The sequence below is a fragment of the Carcharodon carcharias genome, chromosome 20 (genome assembly GCF_017639515.1).
Source record: "Carcharodon carcharias isolate sCarCar2 chromosome 20, sCarCar2.pri, whole genome shotgun sequence".
NCBI classification, from domain to species: Eukaryota; Metazoa; Chordata; class Chondrichthyes; order Lamniformes; family Lamnidae; genus Carcharodon; species Carcharodon carcharias.
Window position 1 is genome coordinate 74,347,777 of NC_054486.1, and position 20,868 is coordinate 74,368,644.

The 20,868-nt window shown below is 41.7% G+C and overlaps 1 protein-coding gene across 4 annotated transcripts in view; it reads right to left on the reverse strand.

Moving 5' to 3' along the window:
• Positions 1-8,978, reverse strand: part of rcor1 (REST corepressor 1) — a 151,133-nt gene extending 142,155 nt beyond the window's left edge. Inside the window, exons 1-2 of one of the 4 annotated variants that reach the window (XM_041214393.1) lie at positions 8,508-8,978; positions 8,325-8,381 (exon numbers count right to left, since the gene is read on the reverse strand). In XM_041214393.1, the coding sequence (XP_041070327.1) occupies positions 8,325-8,381; positions 8,508-8,700 (250 nt within the window). In that variant the 5' untranslated portion in view covers positions 8,701-8,978. The remainder of the gene's footprint in view (positions 1-8,324; positions 8,382-8,507) is intronic. The other 3 variants (XM_041214396.1, XM_041214392.1, XM_041214394.1) reach the window with 3 other exon arrangements.
• Between the last annotated feature and the right edge of the window lie 11,890 nt (positions 8,979-20,868).

A 20,868-nucleotide genomic window follows, 5' to 3' on the forward strand; every position in this document is an offset into this window, starting at 1 on the left:
TGCTGATTGCTGCTGGTACTGAACTGGTGACAGTTAAATCATCTCTAAGAGCATTTACTGTAAATTTAAATTTTAAAGTGTTTCCAGACAATGTAAGAAAATTACAATTTTACATTTCACTGTTTGTTGTATTGCTCTGCAAACTGCCTAGCTGTTTATCTGTGATGCTCAAAGGACGATTTGGTGCCTAAACAAACCAAATTGAACTGTAGCCAAAAGTGAAACCCATTTTATTTTTCTCGCAGGACAAACAGAACTCAAAATCCTAAAATAAAATGGAACAGTTGTCTGAAAACATTACCAAATTTTACTAGAAGCTGCTAAGTGAACAAAGTAAATTAAATAGCCAACATCAGAGGCAGAAATCACCTACAGGATTATATCCCACACATTGTCTACTGTGGTTCTTGAGCTTCTCTCCTACCTCTTATCCATGAGATCTGCCTCCTGCTTCCTCAAACCTTCTCCCAATAAAATTCTGACCACAACTTCCCTCCTTAGTCCTCATGATATTAACAGTCCTCTCTTCAGTTTCTGTCTGTCTCCTGCAAATCTAACACGACCACTACTCCTCTGAAAAAAAAACCCCTTGTGTCTACTGTCCTTGCCAACTACTACCCCATCTCCAATCTTCCTTTCCAAAGTCCTTGAACGTGTTGTCACCTCCCAAATCTATGCCCATCTTCCCGGAACTTCATGTTTCAATTGTTCAGATCAAGTTTCTACCATGCCACAGCTCAAAAACTGCTCTCAAAGTCACCCTATGTGACTATGACAAAGCTTAATTACATGTCCTCACCCTGCCTGCAGCCTTTGACACGGCTGACCTCATCATCCTCCTCCAATGCTTTTCCACCACTGTCCAACTGGGTGGGAATGCATTCACCATGTTAATTCCTATTTATTCAATCGTAGTCAGAGTATCACCTGAAGTAGTTTCTCTTCCTGCTCCTGCACTGTTCCCTCTGGTGTTCCCCGAAGATTTATCCTTGGTCCCCAAGTTCTCATCTACATGTTGCCTCTCGATGACATCAACCAAAAACAACATCAAGTTTTCACATGCACACTGACGACACTGAACTCTAACTCACCACCACCTCTCGACTCTTCCAGTGTCACTAAATTACCAGGTTGCTTGTCTAACAGCCAGTATTGGATGAGCAGAAATTTCTTCCAATTAAACTGGGATGACTGAAGCCATTATCTCAGTCCCAATGGCACAAACTTTATTCCCTGGCTACTGACTTCATTTTTCTCTCTGGTAGCTGTCTGAGGCCGAACCAGGGTGTTCACAACCTTGGGGTCGCATTTGACCCAGAGATGAATTTCCAACAACATACTTGCCCTAAGACCGCCTATTTCTACCTTCACAACATCGTCCAACTCGCAAATGCCTCAGCTCATCAGCTGTTGAAACCTTGATCCAAGCCTATATTAGCTCTAAACTTGACGAGACCAATACACTCATGGATAGCCTCCCACATTCTACCCACCCTAAACGTGAGGTCATTCAAAACTCTGTTGTCTGTGCCCTCATTTGCTACCCATGCCCTTTTTTGCAACATGTCTTGTTCACCTAACACCCCAATGCTCCCTGACCTACAATAGTTCCTTTTAAGCAATGTTTCGATTTTAAAAATCTCACTTGCTTTCAAATCCCTCCATGACCTCACCCCTCCCTTCCTTGACTGAGCTTTTGGACATCTGCTTTCAAAATCACCTTATGCAGATTGGTGGCTAATTCTGCTTTACAAAATTTCTGTGAAGCACCTTGGGACAACTTATTATGTTAAAAGTTACTGTTGTTGAAGTCAGTTTCATATCAAACCCCACATTTTGATGAAGTTCAAGCTTTACCCAATTTTTAAAATTCTGAAAATTAAGTTTTCTTTTTCCATAATTAATTGGTCTTGAATAGACCATTTCCCTTCAAGAAGCTGCACTTTCTACTAGCCAACTCAGTCACCAAAACTATGGAAACAAAGAACACAGTTGCATTTATATAAGTGCCCTTCACATGAGGTTTTGCTAACAATGAATTCCTTTTGAAGTGAAATGAACTATTTATGTAGTTAAAATGAGCAGTTTGTGCTAAGGTCCCACAAACAGCAATGAAATAGATGACCAGTTAAACTATTGCTTATGGTATGAGGAATAAATGTGGGTCTAGACACAAGAAAATATTTTTTTAATTCTGCCATGAGATTTTTGTTTTAAAAAGTCCAAAATAATAGGCAAATGGGGCTTTGACTTAACGTTTCATCTGAAAAACTGCACAAGACAATGCAGAACTCCTTCAGTACAGCACATGTCCTTACAGAGTCAACCAGACACATGCACACATTTCCACTGTATTCCATGACCCAGTTTATATGCTGGCTGTAAACTCCAAATACTTAACTAACTCATGACCTTATGGCTCAGAAGCGTGAGGGTTACCACTGGGTAAACTGCAATGCACCCTGAATTATTGAGATGCCTCCAGTTTTTAGTGTTTTGAATTTCAGGATACACAATTTTTTTACCATACAATCAACACAATTTCTCGCATCAAATGATGATGGCATCAACTAGTTTAAACTAAGAAGTGAACTATTTATTTTCCAAACAAGATTGTGACTCTAGCCAAATACATCTCTGCAATTTCACATTTGTCACAAATTGCACAAAGTGACTATTAAGAGTAATAATTTTCAAACTCAATTTTTTTTACAGTGTTATCCTGAAACTAAAAATTAGCTCACCAACGTAATGTAGTGTTTTAAGAATCCAGAGTCAACCAGACACATGCACACATTTCCATTGTATTCCATGTCCCAGTTTATATGCTGGCTGTAAATTCCAAATACTTAACTAACTTTTTACTTTATCCACCACTCTACTGGAAAAAGTGAACAATAAACACATTAATGGAACTTTGTTTCTCTCACACCCCAATGTTTATTTATTCCTTTGATGCAAAATAACATTTTTTTTCACTTAGCCTTATAGTTCCTGGAGCTGCACCCAATTTCTCTTTCCTGTATTCTTTCTACAGCACCTATGTTGACTTCCAGACCCAGATGAACCAGTATTTTACGCATTTATATAAATCCAATCTTCTATTACCTGGAGATTTTTATTCCAAATCTCAGCATATCCTTCATAAAAATATTGCCAAGGTACATTAAAATTACCTGTCAAATACCACTCAAGTCCTTAATAAAAACAAAAAAACTGCGGATGCAAGTCCTTCTTAGTTCACTTTTGAGAAAGAATTAAAAATAGACTCAAGAGATATATCCCTTAAACCACTTGTTCCACTTAGAAAATGATTCCCCAAACTACATATTATAATTATTTCCAATATTTTCTCCAAAAATAAAACAGCCAACATTTCAGGATCTTGGCTTCATCATTTAAAAGAATCCTTTCTGTAGTCCATAGTAATTCCTTCAATTTCTGTCTTTCGCCTCCGCTTCCCAAAAGCTGAATATCTTTGGAGACATGACTAAATGCAAGCAGTTAATAGATTTGGAATAAAACCAGCTTTCTTCACAGCAATACATCTAGTCATCCTAGCTTCACATTTGGTTGGATAGTTTAGCACAATGGAAACAAAAACATCAACTTAGATCACTGTTACATCTTATTCTTCTTCCCCTCAACTGTCAATCTTTTCATTTCAGAGGTCAACTAATTAACAGATTCCCAACCCCCCCACCCAAGAAATATTTGAAGTTTGGACTTTAAGTGCACTCCTATTTTTATAAATGATTCACTTAACATTTATAAAAAGAATTTTAAAACTAGAATTCACTGTGTTCCTTTCAAAAGTTAAGACTGACATTTGCTTTATTCAATAACACCGCATCACACACACAAAAATAATAATTCTGTGGTACGAACTGTTACATGTAAACTTCTGCTTACCAATACATTGGAGCAGGAAAAGAACACTTGGGTTTGTTCCATCTGCAATCATCTATAAAGCAATATCCAGACATGCTGTATCTATTGGTTCCATGTGTCCCAAACTTTCACTACACAAGTCCACTGAACACTACTTCTAATCATTTATTAAAATGTACAACAGTGAAGGCCAAAATACCATTTTTAAAAGAAACTTTAGCCCCAGAAACCAGGGTGTTGTAAGAGGAAAACAGTAAATGGATACCATAATTTAGTTTTGAAAAATGCAAACACATTCCACACTCTAGTTTTACAGGTTAAAATTAATTCTAAAAAATTCAAACTAAACTCAAGATAACAAATTCATACAAAGCCATTTCAATGTAAAATAAATTATACTCTTTGGCTAGGTCATCAACGTAACAACCTAAAGTCCTAGCTAGCCTTCTTTAGCCTAGAAAGTAATTGTAACTTACACTTGACATGCATTGAAATGAAGGTTTGCAATCCAAATGGTTCAAAGAATTTATGCAATCAGTAACAAGTGACATAGGCCAGAACAATCCCAAGTGCAACTCACAATTTCAATACTGCTGAGTTATGGATATATCACCCTTGTTTTCAAATTCCTCCATGGGGTTGTTCCTCCCATACATCAGCACATCTCTGATTTTAATCGCTCCATCATTCCTGGTTCTACCTTCAGCTGCCTGTACCCCATGCTCTCAAATTGCATTCCCCAAGCCCCTCTCCTCTGTTTTAAGACAGTAGAAGAAAGACAATTAAGGTCTATGCTCCTGATGACTATTGAGCAATCCTGACTGGAATTTGACATCTTGATATTGGGCAAAGACAGACTTGGGCCTGTGATGCCTGCTGTTGAACAGAGCACCAATACACACCAATCTTCACACTTCAAAAGTGACTAGTTGGGCAACATTCAAGGGAACAGCTAATCAGCATCTGAGGCTACACCTTAGCAAGCAATGAACATTTACATGGGATTGTGCGTTGGCGCATGGGATGAAATGAAGTCAAGCTCACCCAATAAGGAGCAACTTCATGACAGTAACTGCAGCTCAGTGCAAAACATGAGGTGGCTTTTCTCACCATCTCCTATAGCTTGGGAGGTCCTCCGAGGATCCAGGCATAAAATATATCCTTACCACGAATTCCACTTCTCTACCTCAGCCATCACCTCACTACTCCGGCCCCCTCCTACAACCCTTTCTCCGGTACATCGATGACTGCTTCGGTGCTGCCACAAGCTCTGTTCTGGACCTGGAAAAATTTATTAATTTTGCTTCCAATTTCCACCCCTCTATCATTTTCACATGGTTCATCTCTGACACTTCCCTTCCCTCTCTGTCTCAATTTCTGGTGATAGACTGTCCACCAATATTCATTACAAGCCTACCAACTCCCACAGCTACTCCTCACACCCCGTTTCCTGTAAGGACTCCATCCCATTCTCTCAGCACCTTCGCCTCCGTCGCATCTGTTCTGATGATGCCATTTCAAAAACAGTTCCTCTGACATGTCTTCCTTCTTCTTTAACTGAGGTTTTCCACCCACGGTGGTTGGCAGGGCCCTCAACCATGTCCGGCCCATCTCCCGCGCGTCTGCCCTCACACCTTCCTCTCCCTCCAAGAACCATAATAGGGTCCCCCTTGTCCTCACTTATAACCCCACCAGCCTCCGCATTCAAAGGATCATCCTCTGCCAAATCCACCAATCCCAGTATGATGCCACCACTAAACACATCTTCCCTTCACCCCTCCCGGTGGCATTCCGCAGGGATCGTTTCCTCCAGGATATCCTGGTCCACTCCTCCATCACCCCCTACACCTCAGCCCCCCTCCCACAGCACCTTCCCATGCAACCACAGAAGGTGTAACACCTGCCCCTTTACTTCCCCCCTCCTCACCGTCCAAGGGCCCAAACACTCCTTTCAAGTGAAGCAACGTTTCACTTGCACTTCCCTCAATTTAGTCTACTGCATTCGCTGCTCCCAATGCGGTTTCCTCTACATTGGAGAGACCAAACGCAGACTGGGTGACCGCTTTGCAGAACACCTTCGGTCTGTCCGCAAGCAAGATCCAGACCTCCCTGTCGCTTGCCATTTCAACACACCACCATGCTCTCATGTCCATCCTTGGCCTGTTCCAGTGAAGCTCAATGCAAACTGGAGGAACAGCACCTCATCTTCCGACTAGGCACCTTACAGCCTTCCGGACTGAATATTGAGTTCAACAACTTTAGATCATGAACTCTCTCCTCCATCCCGATCCCCCTTTTTTCCAATAATTTATATATATTTTTCTTTTCCCAAATATTTCCATTATTTTTAAATGTATTTCCATCCATTGTTTTATCTCTACCTTTTAGCCTATTTCGATCCCTTCCCCCTACCCCATCCCCACTAGGGCTATCTGTACCTTGCTGGCCCTGCTTTCTACCCTTAATGTCACCATCAGTACATTTCTTAGCTAATATCACCACCATCAACAGCTCTTTGTCCTTTTGTCTATGACATCTTTTGGCAATCTCCAATTATCACTGGCCCTCTATCCAGCTCTACCTGTCCCATCTCCCCTTAAACCAGCTTATATTTCACCTCTTTCCTATTTTTCCTTAGTTCTGATGAAGAGTCATTCGGACTTGAAGGGTTAATTGTATTCCTCTCTGCAGATGCAGTCAGATCTGAGTTTTTCCAGGTATTTTTGGTTTTGTCAACTATTCCGATGCTCTCTTGGCCAGCATCCCAACCACCACTTCCTCTCATTCAAAACTCCACTACTATCCTATCTCACACCGTTCCACTCACTCATCACCTTTTCCTCACCAACTTGCATCAAAGTTCAGTCCCCAAATATCTCTCTTACCTTTCTGATAAATCCTTTCATGGGTTTGCATCTCCCATCTCTATAACCTCCAGTACTACAAAGTTCCTCCACCTCAATATTCCTCTGATTCCAGCCAGTTATACAACACTCCCTAAGCTCCCTCTCTTCCTTTAAGACCCAGCATAAAACCCATTTTTTAAAACAAAGCTTTTGGTCACTGCTCTTAATAATCAGCCCCATTGTATTCAAACAGAAAACATCAGTTTACTGGAGTTCGTAACCATTAACATACTGTACAGTACAGTAAGGAAAGTAAGTAGATTTATATTGCTATGACATCCCCTATGTTCCAACAACAACCTAGATAACAAAATCTGAAACTTGATAAATTAAACAGGAAAACCTCAATGTTTAATTCACTTTTGTGATCAATTTCTAATTTTAGACAGAACCAATTTGGCACTCAGTTCCATTTTTTCGACATGAGGATAAATCTTTCACTACCATGATAAACAAAATGACAAGCAGTCATTTTTTTAAAAATCATAAAAATACACTTAAATAGTGTGGTTCTGAAACATTTTCCATCTAAAAATTTGTTGACCAAGCTACAAAATCCAAGCACAATAAACACCTATCTTTTAAATAGGAGCAAACTACTCGTTAATGAAGAAAAATTGGTAAATATTGTATATTTACGTTAAAAATGTCGACTTGAAATTTTGTTTTCAAAGTCTTTCAGCAAGGGGCTTTCCTACAGTCCCCTTAATGCCAAACCCTTACTCGCAATAAGCACGAGAATATATAACTGTCCAACTTTTAATTATGTCCCGACACATGCATGCATTCACAACCTTTCGCATCGTTTTCAGTGCCCTCTTGATTTCCTATTTCTCGCACATGCGCCCAGCGGTAAATAATGCAGACTTCAAATTACACTTTAGTTTCTAAATCACGTTGTCGATCTGAGCTAAAGCGATATAACTTTAACGAATTTGAAAATGAAAATCAAAGCGGCTTTAAAAATCACAAAATTTGTTCAAATACATTTTTCGTGCTAATTCATAGCGAATGTGAAAGTAACCGTGAAGAGGAAGGGGGGGGGGGGGAGAGAGGAGTTTGATAAATCGCATAAAACAATTAATATTATTCAAACCCGGGAGCTGAAGATTTTTTAAACCATTAAGAACTTTTGAACGCACGAACACTACCGGTACAATATTTCAATTTTATTCAGGGTGGGGTAGGAAATGATGATTTAAGGCAAAGCACGCCTGCAGCACACGCTGCTGTTGCTGCTATTCTCAAGATGAACAGCAGGGCGGGGGGGGGGGGGGCGGTGGATGTTATTCATCTGCCCTCATTTTATTATAATTAATAGCCTGTACTTTTTGTGTCTGCTCTATTAAGTCTTCTCACGACGACTCAGAATGAAGCCACTTCCCTTCCAATCACCGCTCTCCTTCACTGACCCCTATATTAATTTAAGCCCTTGAATAAAAGTATTTAGGATATGGGGGGGGGGGAGGAAGAGCGAGGATGAACACGACAGTTTTAGGCTATTTCGCCACACAATTCAAAACTCACCAGGATCGTAGTCAGGGACAACCGCCTGATATTGGGAGCCCACTCGCATTCCTCCACCTGTAACAAGTAGTCAACATACATTTCCATTAAAATATGTCGACAAACCGATGTCAGCGCATTGAAATAAACCGTGATGATTATTTTTCTTTTAAAGAAAGTCAGTTCTAGGCTAATGCCAGTTACCGTGCTCGTCATCCGAGCCGCTGCTCGCTTCTTCCCACGAGTTGTTGCCGTTGGTCGTCGTCGTCGCCGCTGCCACCACCGCCGCCGCCGGGGCCGCTGCTGCTGCTGCCGCCGCCGCAGGAAAACTTTTCGCCCCGTTCCTGCCTCTCCTCTTGCCCGAGACCTCGGGCCCTTTCTCGATCATGGTCGGCATTGTTGCTCCTGTGCGGCCAGAACTACCCGGTCGTCGTCGTCGCCGCCGCGATGCCCCCTTTTGTTGCGGCGAAACACTTTCTTGTTGCTGAACTTTCCTCCTGCCCAGGTTCAGCTTGCCTGTCAGAGTGAGTGTCAGCGCCTCTGGTGTGTGAGCGGTGCTGGTGTCGGCGGCTTTAAGACACACACACACACACACACACACTCTCTCTCTCTCTCTCTCTTCCCCTCAGCCTCCGGCGCTGCTCTGCGCTTCCCTCGAAACAGCAGCCGCCACACACGGCCCTGCACACCCCAACCTGATTGCTGCTCACCGATCCCTCCCCGATTGGACATCTCTCTCCGCTCCGCGCACGACCCCTCACGCTATTGGCCAGTCCGCGTGTCCATCAAACGGGCGTTTTGGACTTCCCGTCGTCAAGTTCGGTTGAGCGCGCACTCCTGGACGTGGTTTCCAATCACTCCGCCACCAACACACACACTCAGCAAATCTACTTTTTATTCTCTTGTTGTAGTTTTACATGATGCACCAGCTCGGATAAGAATCAAACATTTTATTAAAAAATAACTGTATAATGTTAGTAATGTACGATACACGTCTTTGACGAAGAATATTGGTCATATTTTAAGAACTATTTATTCTTGCGGAGGACTTTAAAATGAACACAAGCTGCCTAATAGAGGAATTGTCTTTATTTAAAAGAAATATTAAGTTTTATTCACCTATTCCTCTATAATTACAGTTAAAGGTGTAAATAAAATTATTCCATAAACAGGGAGTTAGCATTGAACTGAAACATTTGCTATCTTTCAAAAGATAAAGTCGTAGCCGCGAAGAAGTGCTTTTTAAAAGGCTTAAAGTTATGTGTTTGATCATTGCTCTTATTTAAGCTGATTACATAATAAATTATTATTTGACATCTCTACATCTATAAAGTCAAAGGCATTAAAGAGGACTTTAATGTACTATAGGTCCATAAATGCTGAAAGATTGTTCGTAACTTAAAGGGTCCTACATCTCAGGGTCTCACTATAAAACGCCCATGTTCAAACTACGAGTGAATTTAATAAAATTTCTAATAAATACTGGATTAAATATTTGTCAAACGTGTATCATTCCCATTCCTTTGTTAAAACACGCAATGCATGATGGTTTTAATATTGCAATGCAAATATTTGGTTACATCATATCCAGGAGCAAACTCCTAATAGTTTAGCATAGTGGAGATTTTAATGTTGCAACATTAGATGTGTGACGGTTGAGACATACAAGGGTGATATGGTATTTGATACTTTCTGTTGGGCAAGCCTAAAAAGCCTCAGTTCAGCATTAGGCTGTCCCCCAGCATCATTCAGTTGCTTGCAATGGAGGAAGCAATTAAAGATAGTGTTTCATGTAACATAACAGGGATGCAGCAGTCCTCTGTTGAGTGTAGTAAACAAAAACGATACCTTGATCGTCTCATTGAAAGCCTTGTGATGCATCAGTAACCCATTTAAATCTTTTTAAACACTGAATTTATTTCAGCTGCCCTTGTCTCATTACAATTTTATCAATAAATACATTGGATATATAAGACGTAGGAGCAGAATTAGACCATTCAGCCCATCGAGTCTGCTCTGCCATTCAATGAAATCATGGCTGATCTGATAATCCTCAACTCCACTTTCCTGCCTTTTCCCCATAACCTTTGATTCCCTTACTGATTAAAAATCTGTCTATCTCAGCCTTGAATATACATAACAACCCAGCTTCTACAGCCCTTTGTAGTTAAGAGTTCCACAGATTAACTATGTTCTGAGAGAAGAAATTCCTCCTCATTTCTGTCTTAAATGGGTGATGCCTTACTCTGAGATTATGTCCTCTGGTCCTAGACTCTCCCACAAAGGAAAGCAACCTCTCAGTATCTACCCTGTCAAGCCCTCTAAAAATTTTATATGTTTCAATAAGATTGCCTCTCATTCTTCTATACTCAAATGAGTACAGGCCCAAACTACTCAACCTTTCCTCATAAGAAAATCCTCCCATACCCAGGATCAACCTAGTGAACCTTCTTTGGACTGCCTCCAATGATAGTACATTTTTCCTTAGATAAGGGAACCAAAACTGTTCACAGTATTCTAGGTGTGGTCTAACTAGTGCCTTGTATAGTTTTAGCAATACTTCCCTATTTTTATACTCCATTCCCTTTGAAATAAAGGCCAACATTCCATTTGCTTTCCCTATTACATGTTGAACTTGTATGCTAACTTTTTGGGATTCATGAATGAGGATCCCCAAATCCCTCTGTGCTGCAGCTTTCTACAGTCTTTCTCCATTTAAATAATATTCAGCTCTTCTATTCTTCATGCCAAAGTGCATAAACTCACATTTCCCACATTACATTCCATCTGCCAAGTTTTTGCCCACGCACTAACCTGTCTATATCCCTCTGTAGACTCTGTGCCATCCTCATCATCTGCCTTCCCACCTATTTTTATGTCATCAGCAAACTTGGCGATAGTACATTCATTTCCCTCATTCAAGTCATTAATAAATACTGTAAATAATTGTGGCCCCAGCACTGATCCCTGTGGCATTCCACTAGTTACAGGTTGCCATCCTGCAAATGTCCCCCCTTATCCCATCTTTCTGTTTTCTATTAGTTAGCCAATCCTCTATCCATGCTAATATGTAACCTCCAGCACCATGGGCTCTTATCTTATTAAGTAGCTTTATGTGTGGTACTTTATCGAATGTCTAATACCAATATATCTAACCATTGTGAAATAAAGTGAAAACTTAAAATCAAAATGTCAAATAATGCTTATCCTTACAAATTCCTTATGATTAAGTTTGGACGAAAGAACATCTGCAATCTGATATAAAGCAGCATAGGACTTAGGAGCAGGAGTAGGCCATTCAGCCCTTCAAGTTTACTCCACTATTCAATAAGGTCATGGCTGATCTGGTAGTGGATCTCAACTTCACTTTGCCATCTGATGTGAACAATCACTTGTGTGAATGCATGTACACTCTTTTAAATAAAAACCTGAGATATCCAAACAACATAATAACGTTCATTAAAAGTCTACACTCTGTAATATATTGAACATTTTTTTTCAGACTGATTGTTTCCATTTAACTATTGCAGTCCTTTTGCAATCAGATCATGATGTTATTCTGCTTGGTACATACTTTGAAATATAGAAATTATGTTTGTTTTAAATGGTCCTTTTCTCATTGAGTACATGATAAGTCTACAACAGATAGGAATTTCCTTTCCTTCGTCACTAACAAAAGCTCCATTTCCATAAAAACACCTTCAGTGCTATTATTGGAGTTCACAAGAACTGTTTCTCAAAATTGTATTTGTGTTTTACTTCAATGACCTAGACACTCATATGAAAAGAATTTGCAGCAAGGCAATATGCACAGAGAAGAATGATGTGCCAAACTATTGGAAGGCATCTGGAGACGCATTATTATTGAGCTGAAAAAGGCACATGATATATCATCACCTAAATAAAAGTTTAAATGCAGGCTCAAAAAGTTCATCTTCCAACTAAGCACTTTACAGCCTTCCAGACTTAATATTGAGTTCAAAAACTTTAGATCATGAACTCTCTCCTCCATCCCCACCCCCTTTCCAAACCCCCTTTTCCAATAATTTATATATATATATATATTTCTTTTCCCATCTATTTCCATTATTTTTAAATGTATTTCCATCCATTGTTTTATCTCCACCTTTTAGCCAATTTCGATCCCTTCCCCCCACCCCACCCCCACTAGGGCTATCTGTCCCTTGCTTGTCCTGCTTTCTACCCTTAAAGTCACCATCAGCACATTTCTTAGCTAATATCACCACCATCAACACCCCTTTGTCCTTTTGTCTATGAGATCTTTTGGCAATCTGCACCAATCACTGGCCCTCTATCCAACTCTACCTGTCCCATGCCCTCTTAAACCAGTTTATATTTCACTTCTTTTCTATTTTACCTTAGTTCTGATGAAGAGTCATACGGACTCAAAGCGTTAACTGTATTCCTCTCCACCAATGCTATCAGACCTGCTGAGTTTTTCCAGGTATTTTTATTTTTATTTTTGTTTCAAAAAGTTTATGCCCTGATTTCAAAATAAAATGTTACATTTTGATATGAGTCTTGTGTTTTTGTAATATTCTTGCAGTTTAACTTTTCCCATTACAGATTTTTATATCTCCATTCGTAACAGAAACTATGTAAATTTAAATAAAAACAATAAATGCTGGAAATAAGAGGTCTGTGGAGAGAAAAACAGAGTTAACGTTTCAGGTCAATGATCTTTTATCCAAATGAAGAAAGATAGAAATGTAGGAGTTTTTAAGCTAATAGGAGGAGGGAGGGGGCAGGAAGAACAAAAGTAATAGAACATCAGTAATAGGGTGGAGGGTAAGAGACATTAACTAACATTATTTCATGATGCAAAAACCAAAGTGAGTGGTAATGGGTATCGTAAAGAAACAAAGGTTGTGTACAGATGAGGCATGAATGGCTATATAGCAGCCATCTGAAAGCAATATGAAAGGATAAAAATACAAGCCAGCAAAACAAAACAAAAGAAACACACAGAACAAGATGGAGGCACATTTATGATCTAAAGTTGCTGAACTCAATATTGAGTCCAGAAGGCTATAGAATGCCGAGATGAAAGATGAGGTTTTGTTTCTCAAGTTTGTGTTGTGCTTCATTGGAACACTGTTGCAGGCCATGAACAGAAATATCAGGGTGGTAGCAAGGTGGAGAATTGAAATGACAAGCAACAGAAAGCCTGGGGTCATGCTTGCAACTGAACGGAGGCATTCCAGAAAGTGGTCACCCAGTCTATGTTTGGACTCCACAGTGTAAAGCAAACCACATTGTCAGCAGTGAATACAGTAGACTAAATTGAAAGAAGTGTAAGTAAATTGCTATTTCACTTGGAAGGGCTGCCTGGGGCCTTGGATGGTGAGGGGAAAGAAGGTGAAAGGCAGGTATTGCACCTTCTGCATTTGCATGGAAAGATGCTGTAGGAAGGAGAGGAAGTGTTGCTGGGGATGTTTGAGGTGTAGACCTGTGTGTCACAGAGGGAACGGAGAATGCTGAAAAGGGGAAGGAGGGGAAGATGTATTTGATGGTGGAGGTAGTGGAAATGGCAGAGGATGATCAGATGAATATAGAGACTGGTGGGGTTGAAGGGGAGCAGTGTCATATTTCTGGGAGTGAGGGGGAGGGATGAGAGCAGAACAGCATGAAATAGAATGGACACGGTTGAGGGCCCTGTCAACCACAGTGAGAAGGGGCGGGGTGGGAGTCCACAATTGAGGAAAAGGGATGACATAGCAAAAGCGATGATCTGAAAGGTTGCATTATCAGAACAGATGTGATGGAGACAGAGAAACTGGGAGAGTGGAATGAAGTCCTTACAGGAAGCAAGGTTTGAGGAAGTGTAGTCCAGGTAGTTGTGGGAATCCATCAATTTGCAGTAAATATATTCCCCATAGTACCTTCCCATTGCAAGCGCAAGAGATGCAACACCTGTCCTTGCACCTCCTCCCTTCTCACCATCCAAGGCCCTTTCCAAGTGAAACAATGATTTACTTATTCTGTACTTCTTTCAATTTAGTATATTGTATTCACTGTTCACCAAATGGTCTCCTCTACACTGGGGAGGCCAAATGTAGACTAGGTGATTGCTTTGCTGAACACCTCCATTCAGTCCACCAGCATGATCCTGAGCTTCTCGCCGCTTGTCATTCTAAGTTTCCACTTTGCTCCCACTCTGACCTTTCTTTCCATAGCCTGTTTTGCTTTTTTGCTGATTTGTTTCTTTATCCCTTCATGTTGCATTCAGTTGGCTGCTATACAGCCATTCGCGCCTCATCTGAACATCACCTTTTTTTCTTTATTACACCCATTACTGCTCCCTCTGGCTTTTGCACCATGAAATCTTTTGTTAGTTAATCTATCCTGCCCTCCACCCTATCACAGACTTTCCCTTTTGTTCTTCCTCTCCCCTCTCCCCTCCCAGCGGCTTAAAAACTTTTACATTTTTATCTTTCTTCAGTTCTGATGAAAGGTCATTGATGTGAAACATTAACTCTTTTTCCCTGCACAGATGCTGCCTGACCTGCTGAATATTTCCAGCATTAATTGTTTTTAACTTCAGATTTCCTGCATCCACAGTATTTTGCTTTTGCTATGTAAACTTGTCATGTTGTAATTACACCTTCCCATCAGGAATAGCACTGTAGCATCTCAGTCTGGCATCTCCTAGCTGTTCAGCCTGTGCCGCAGAAAAACTCCCAGGGCAGAATTTTACAGATCTGTTGTGGCGGGTGAGAGGCCGTAAAATCCAGCGAGATGTTCTAAACTCCATTGACTTCGGCAGGACCTGCTGGCATAAAATTCCGCCCGTTATCTTTTTACCTATTTATACTAGCTGCTTCAATAGCCTTCTCTGGTGAGTTCTTCCCTGTCATTGTTCTGCCTGATTTCCCTATTTTATCCTAATTGTCACATTATGTGCTACAGTTTCTCCATCCTCTCTTAAGACTGAAAGTTATTTTCCTCTGTGTATTTACATTTTTAGTTAAAATGATTTTAATAACTAGTTTGTCTCTACTATTGAGTTTGCTGAAGTTATTTTACCTATTGTCCATGTTAACAGCTTTTTTTACTGAACAGAATAATCTCAGCTCTGATAACTGATATAAATTTGCCTTTTGTCGATGTCTTTCTTCCCTATTCTTAAGGAATCAATACCCATTTTAAGATATAAAGACAGAGATTGGATAAATATTCTTAGCGTGGCCTTACTAGGCATGAAGTTATTAGACTTAAACTTTTGGCTTGGCCACATTTTAAAGACCACGTTTGTGCTGCAGTACAAGTCTGGGAAACATTTGTTATGATTGTCAATAAAAATACATTATACAGCATGACTTTAAAATGATTAGACTCCAGGGGTATGATCAACCTTTGCAATATTAGAACTAGGATATGAACCAGAATTACATGAAACTTTGTTGTTTTGTTAAACTATATACCTTCAACAGCAAGATTCAGCATTGAAATAATCTAAATTTATTGCACAGAACACACTTCTACAGTTCCTGAAAGCCCATTTTGTTTTTACAAGCCTCAGGGTTCAAAAGTATATTTTGTAGTCCATACCCTGGCTCCAATATTGTCTTCAGATTAAAATCATGTTCTATGCTGTCATCAGGGATTAAATTCAAAAGCCCCCTGAAAACAGGCGCAGGGATCAAGATGACCAATTATCCTGTGCTAATTTTGGGCTGCCTGCTCATTTCAATGATTTCAGCATCCAACCAGCACTAACCGCACTGTTGATTGGCTGGATACATCAGCCAGGGGCCAATATCAAGAGTGGCTAACACCACTTAAAACTAATTTGCACCTCTTAAACATGAGGTGGGTTGTGGCTGCAGCAGGCGCTGGCGGTCCTGCACTAAATGATTCTGACCTGGGAAATGTTGAAGAATGGCACAAACTGGGAGAGAGCAGGCTCTATGGTGTTTTGCTGCTGTGCTGAAGGCCTTGGTGGAGGAGGTAGAAATGAAAAGCGATGTCCTGTATCCACAGGAGGCCTTCGTGATATATGCTCAATGAGAGCGGATAGCCGTGGTAGTTAATGCCAGGAGTCAAGCCCCATGGACCTGGACAGAGTGTCGCAAGAAGTTCAATGACCTCACACAAGTGGTCAAGTTCTGTGACTGCATCTTTAAATGCTATATCCTACCAACTACATCATTAGTCCCAGCCACTGCACAATTCCTCACATTCCCATTACTTACCTGCCAACAATCTCTGTAAATCAAAACGTACCTGACATTTATTTGCTCCCCCAGACCCTTATGTACATAGCACCTAGCACTGCTGAAAGCCTCAAGCATATATCTCATAGCTTGAATGCACTGTTCAAGGCATATCATCCAAACAGATTGCACAGTGCTCACCAACACACTTCTTTCTCTCTTTCAGGAAAATGTGGTCCACAATCAGAGGCAGCAGGAGCTAACTAGAGAGAGACAAGTATGACTGCATGTTCTTACTCCCATGGAGGAAACTATGCTGTCCATTATTAGGATGCCCATTGCTGAGGTCATGGCCAACAGATGGGTAAACCACCAAAGACAATGTCATCCTCATGCCTAATCTTGCTTTTCACATCCCAGCTCCCCCACACCTCACACTCATTTTTACTTATATGCTTCAGATTGTACAAAAATATGCTTCTTACTTCCCCCTCTTCACATACCACAGCCTTACCTTTGTGCCTTTCTCCATTCGGATGCCAAGAATTGCAACCTGACCAGGCTGTGGGGGAACAGCAAGAAAATAGTAACGATGAAGATGTACCATCACTCGCCTTCACACTCAATGCTGCCAGACCCAATAATGATATTGCGTGTAATTTACACAATAGCATAGGGACAGGATTTGCACATCATGAGACACTGGGCACAGGTGGCCTGCAGCTTGGGCAGGGGACAAGGATAGCACAAGTGCCAGCTCACCAGAAGGCAAGGTCAAACAAGAGTTCTTCTACAGAGGACATGGGTGAGGACTTTAATGAAGTAGCCTACAGAAGAAGGCTGATGGCAATGCGTAACAAAATGCTTGCTGCATTGGAAAGTCTGCCAGAAAGCATTCATTTGACATCAAGGAGCATGGAGGAGTCCAGCAACAACTTGTCACAGGGCTTTATGCAGAGCTAGGAGCCTATCCTATCCAGCATGGAAGTGATGGGCAACTTCATCAGCACACTTGTGAACCCAACCATGATGCAGCATCTGATGGTCAGTGTTGCCGTTTACATTACAAGAGCCACCCAACACCTGAGTACTGCATGGGAAGTTCAGACTGCTGTCTTGCAAGGTTCGTTTGCTATCTTGTAAACTCAGACTGCTGCCTTTGTGGTTGTGGATAACCATGTGCAAAAGATCTTGCAGACTCTCACAGCACTCCAGCAATCTGTCCTCCAGTAGATTGCTAGAATTTCTGAAGCACTACCCAGGGAGTGGTGGTGGTGTCTCTATGGAGCACAAACCTGCCGTTCTCTCTCAGGAAGACAGGATTCGTCCTCCAACCCATACCACTCCCCCCAGTGCCCTTGTTGCTTGACAGCCAGCCAGCCAGCCCAGACTGGTGCCACCCATGCCATCTCGCAAGGCCATGTGCAGTCTTCTCCACTGAAAGTCAGCATCCTTCCACCAGCCATGCTACAGCTATAAGGGTAGCACTTCAAATAGCACTAGGACAGGCAAAGGCACATGGAAGAAAGATACTAAAGGAATGAACAAGTGTGATTAGATGGCATTTGTATGAAATATGGCAATGGTTTGATTCATAAATTTGGGTTGGAATGTTTATTTTGTGGTGGAATTTATTTTTACATTGTGACCAAGTGGACACTGATGATCAGTGACGGAGGGAATCAAAAGTATGGGACTGTTGGTAAATGGGGAATTGGGGATGTAGTTACTAGTATATTCAGATACATTCTCCATGGACAGCTCATAGCCAGAAAGGGGTTGTTTAGGTTACCCCCTCAATTCCTCTTCCTGCTGCTCAGTCTCAAGCTCATGTTCCCTCCTCCTGTTCCTGCTCCTCAGCTGCTCACCTCACAGCTGGTGGCAAAGGCTGTCTCCTGATGATGGTGAGGTTGTGAGGCACACAGCAGACCACTATGAATCTTGACACCCGCTTAGCCAAGTACTGAAGTGCTCCTCCAGAGTGATTTAGGCCACTGAAGGGTTGTTTTAACATGCCAATGGTCTGCTTCATCACATTTTGTGTGATAACATCACTCTCATTCTATGTATAGTACACACATACACATGGGTTGTACATCAGTGTCAGCAGCCATATCTTCAGCAGATGGCCATTGTTGCCCAGTAACCACCATTTGATTTTCCATGGTTGCTCAAATGCAGCTGGGCACAGTGGACTGCCACAGTGTGATGGCACCTTGACAGCTGGAGGATACTAGGCATTGACCTTTATGATTGACTGCCTATGGTGCTGGATGTTGAGGGAATGGATATGGATGTGGCGAAGAGCAGAATTGACATGTGGTGCCCGCAAAGTGATATGCATGAAGCCAATGGCGCCCAGAACCCATGGGGAAACTTGCAATCCTCAAGCTGTATGCTGGCTTATTCTGTTTCTCTCTGGTAAGAGAGAATGAAATATAGTTAGCTTTCATTGAGTAAAGAGGGTTGTGTATGACGTCCCTTACACAACAGTAGTGGTGTTCTCATGTGTCTGCTGCCCTTGCCCTTCTAGATGGCAGTGGTTGTGGGTTTGGAGATGCTGTCACCAACAAGGTGCCATGGGGAAGACTGGTTTGGAAGGTAAGTGGAGTGGCCTTGCCAGGGCCATTCAGGCAGGCCATGGTGAGGGATGAGGGCCTTGATCAACAGGCTGGGGCTGGTTTAAAGCAGGGCAGCCTTTTCTGCTGGCTGTGGGTCCCTCTATTGGGCACAGGGTGGCCAAGCGGGAGGTACCTCCCCACAAACCCACAGCCAGGTCACCAGCGTTTACCTGGCAGCCTTGCCATGTGGCGTGAGCACATCCGGCCACTGCTAAAAGACCAGTGGCTGGGGAAGGAGACCTTTAAGTGATCATTAGTAGGCCACTAAAGTGTCTCACGTCACCCGACACCTAACCCATCACTAGCAAAATACCAACAGAGGTGGGTAGACGATGGTCATGGCAACCGACACCGGTCAACCTGTTTTTATGCTCTCTGCCTGCCAGCCTGCTCCCGGCAGGGGGCACAAAAGTTTGCCCAATATGTTCTGCCAAAGGTTTTAATTTGAAGAACTGATAAGCAAATATTACTTGAAACAAGAAATATATTTTAATATTGCTGAAAAAAGAAACATACTGTCAAAGCTTTTCATCTCATCAGGACAGACTCAAGAATGCCAAATTTCAAAGGGAGCAACAATTTATCCTACATAAGAAAAGGGTGCTGATTAGTTGGCACGTTGACTCTGATTGGTCAAGGCATTACCATGGACAGTGTACCAGAAAACTACTGCTCCCCCACCTTTTTGTTTAATTCAAAAAAGGCACAATGACTGGACATGTTCCTTTTGCCTGCAGAGGACAGGACCCTACATATGAATATATGTAGCTTCTAGCAAGCATAAGTGAGCCACATTGTGAGCCAGAGTGTTAATCTTAAAGTGGTTGGTAGTGTATTCCTTAGCACACTCGGGATTGTTGAAATATATGTTACCATTTCTTCGTACTGTATAAATGGATTATTCTTCCCATTTTGTTTGATTTAGTGGCAAATTTAATTCCAATATCATTTTCAAAAGGGCAAAGACTGAGCAATGAATATAAAGGTTGACTTGATATATATAAATTTGAAAGGGAGCAGTTAGCAAAATCTAAGTAACTTCAAATGATCTTCAGGTTCAAGACTGATAAAAGCTGTTGGCCTAAGAGTTCCAATGTTTCCAAAAATCTGAAATTGGTGCTGAGGACTGATGAAAACGGTTCAGGCATGCAGCCAGCAAGATGCACGCATGTTTGGGTTCGAGTCTCAGAAAAAGTTACTCCTAGTTCACACCTCCAGCCGCACTACTCCTACCAATTCTACAATTACTGCAGTACAGGTCACTCCACCTCTTCTCTTCATATTCACACATTGTTGCAACCCTCACATCTTAGACACTGTATACCAATTATTTTTGCATGGCAGGCGCCTTCTCTAAACATTGCACAAGGATGTAGCACTAACAAACTCCAATACTTACCTTGGTTTTGAGATCAGCAGTTGGAGATTAGGGCCTCTGCGCATGTGCCGGCCAGAGTACGGCTGCACATGCACAGTTCGGGGTTTTTTTACATAGCCCGGACCTGTCATGCATGCGCTGGCCACTAAATAGTTAGTGTTTTATGTTCTTTAGGCTGGGAACTGACCCTGCGCGCCTATGCATAAGCAAAAGAAGCAAGAACATGAAATGGCACGAAACGGCAGGTCAGGTAATCGGAAATTGAGTGGCATTAGAGAGAATGTGTGCCAGGTATCAGAAAACAGAGAGGGGGACAGGGTGAAGGTCCCAAACCAAGAAGAAGGTCCCAAACCAGGGAGTGGGACAGAAAGAGGTCCCAGAAGAAAGTC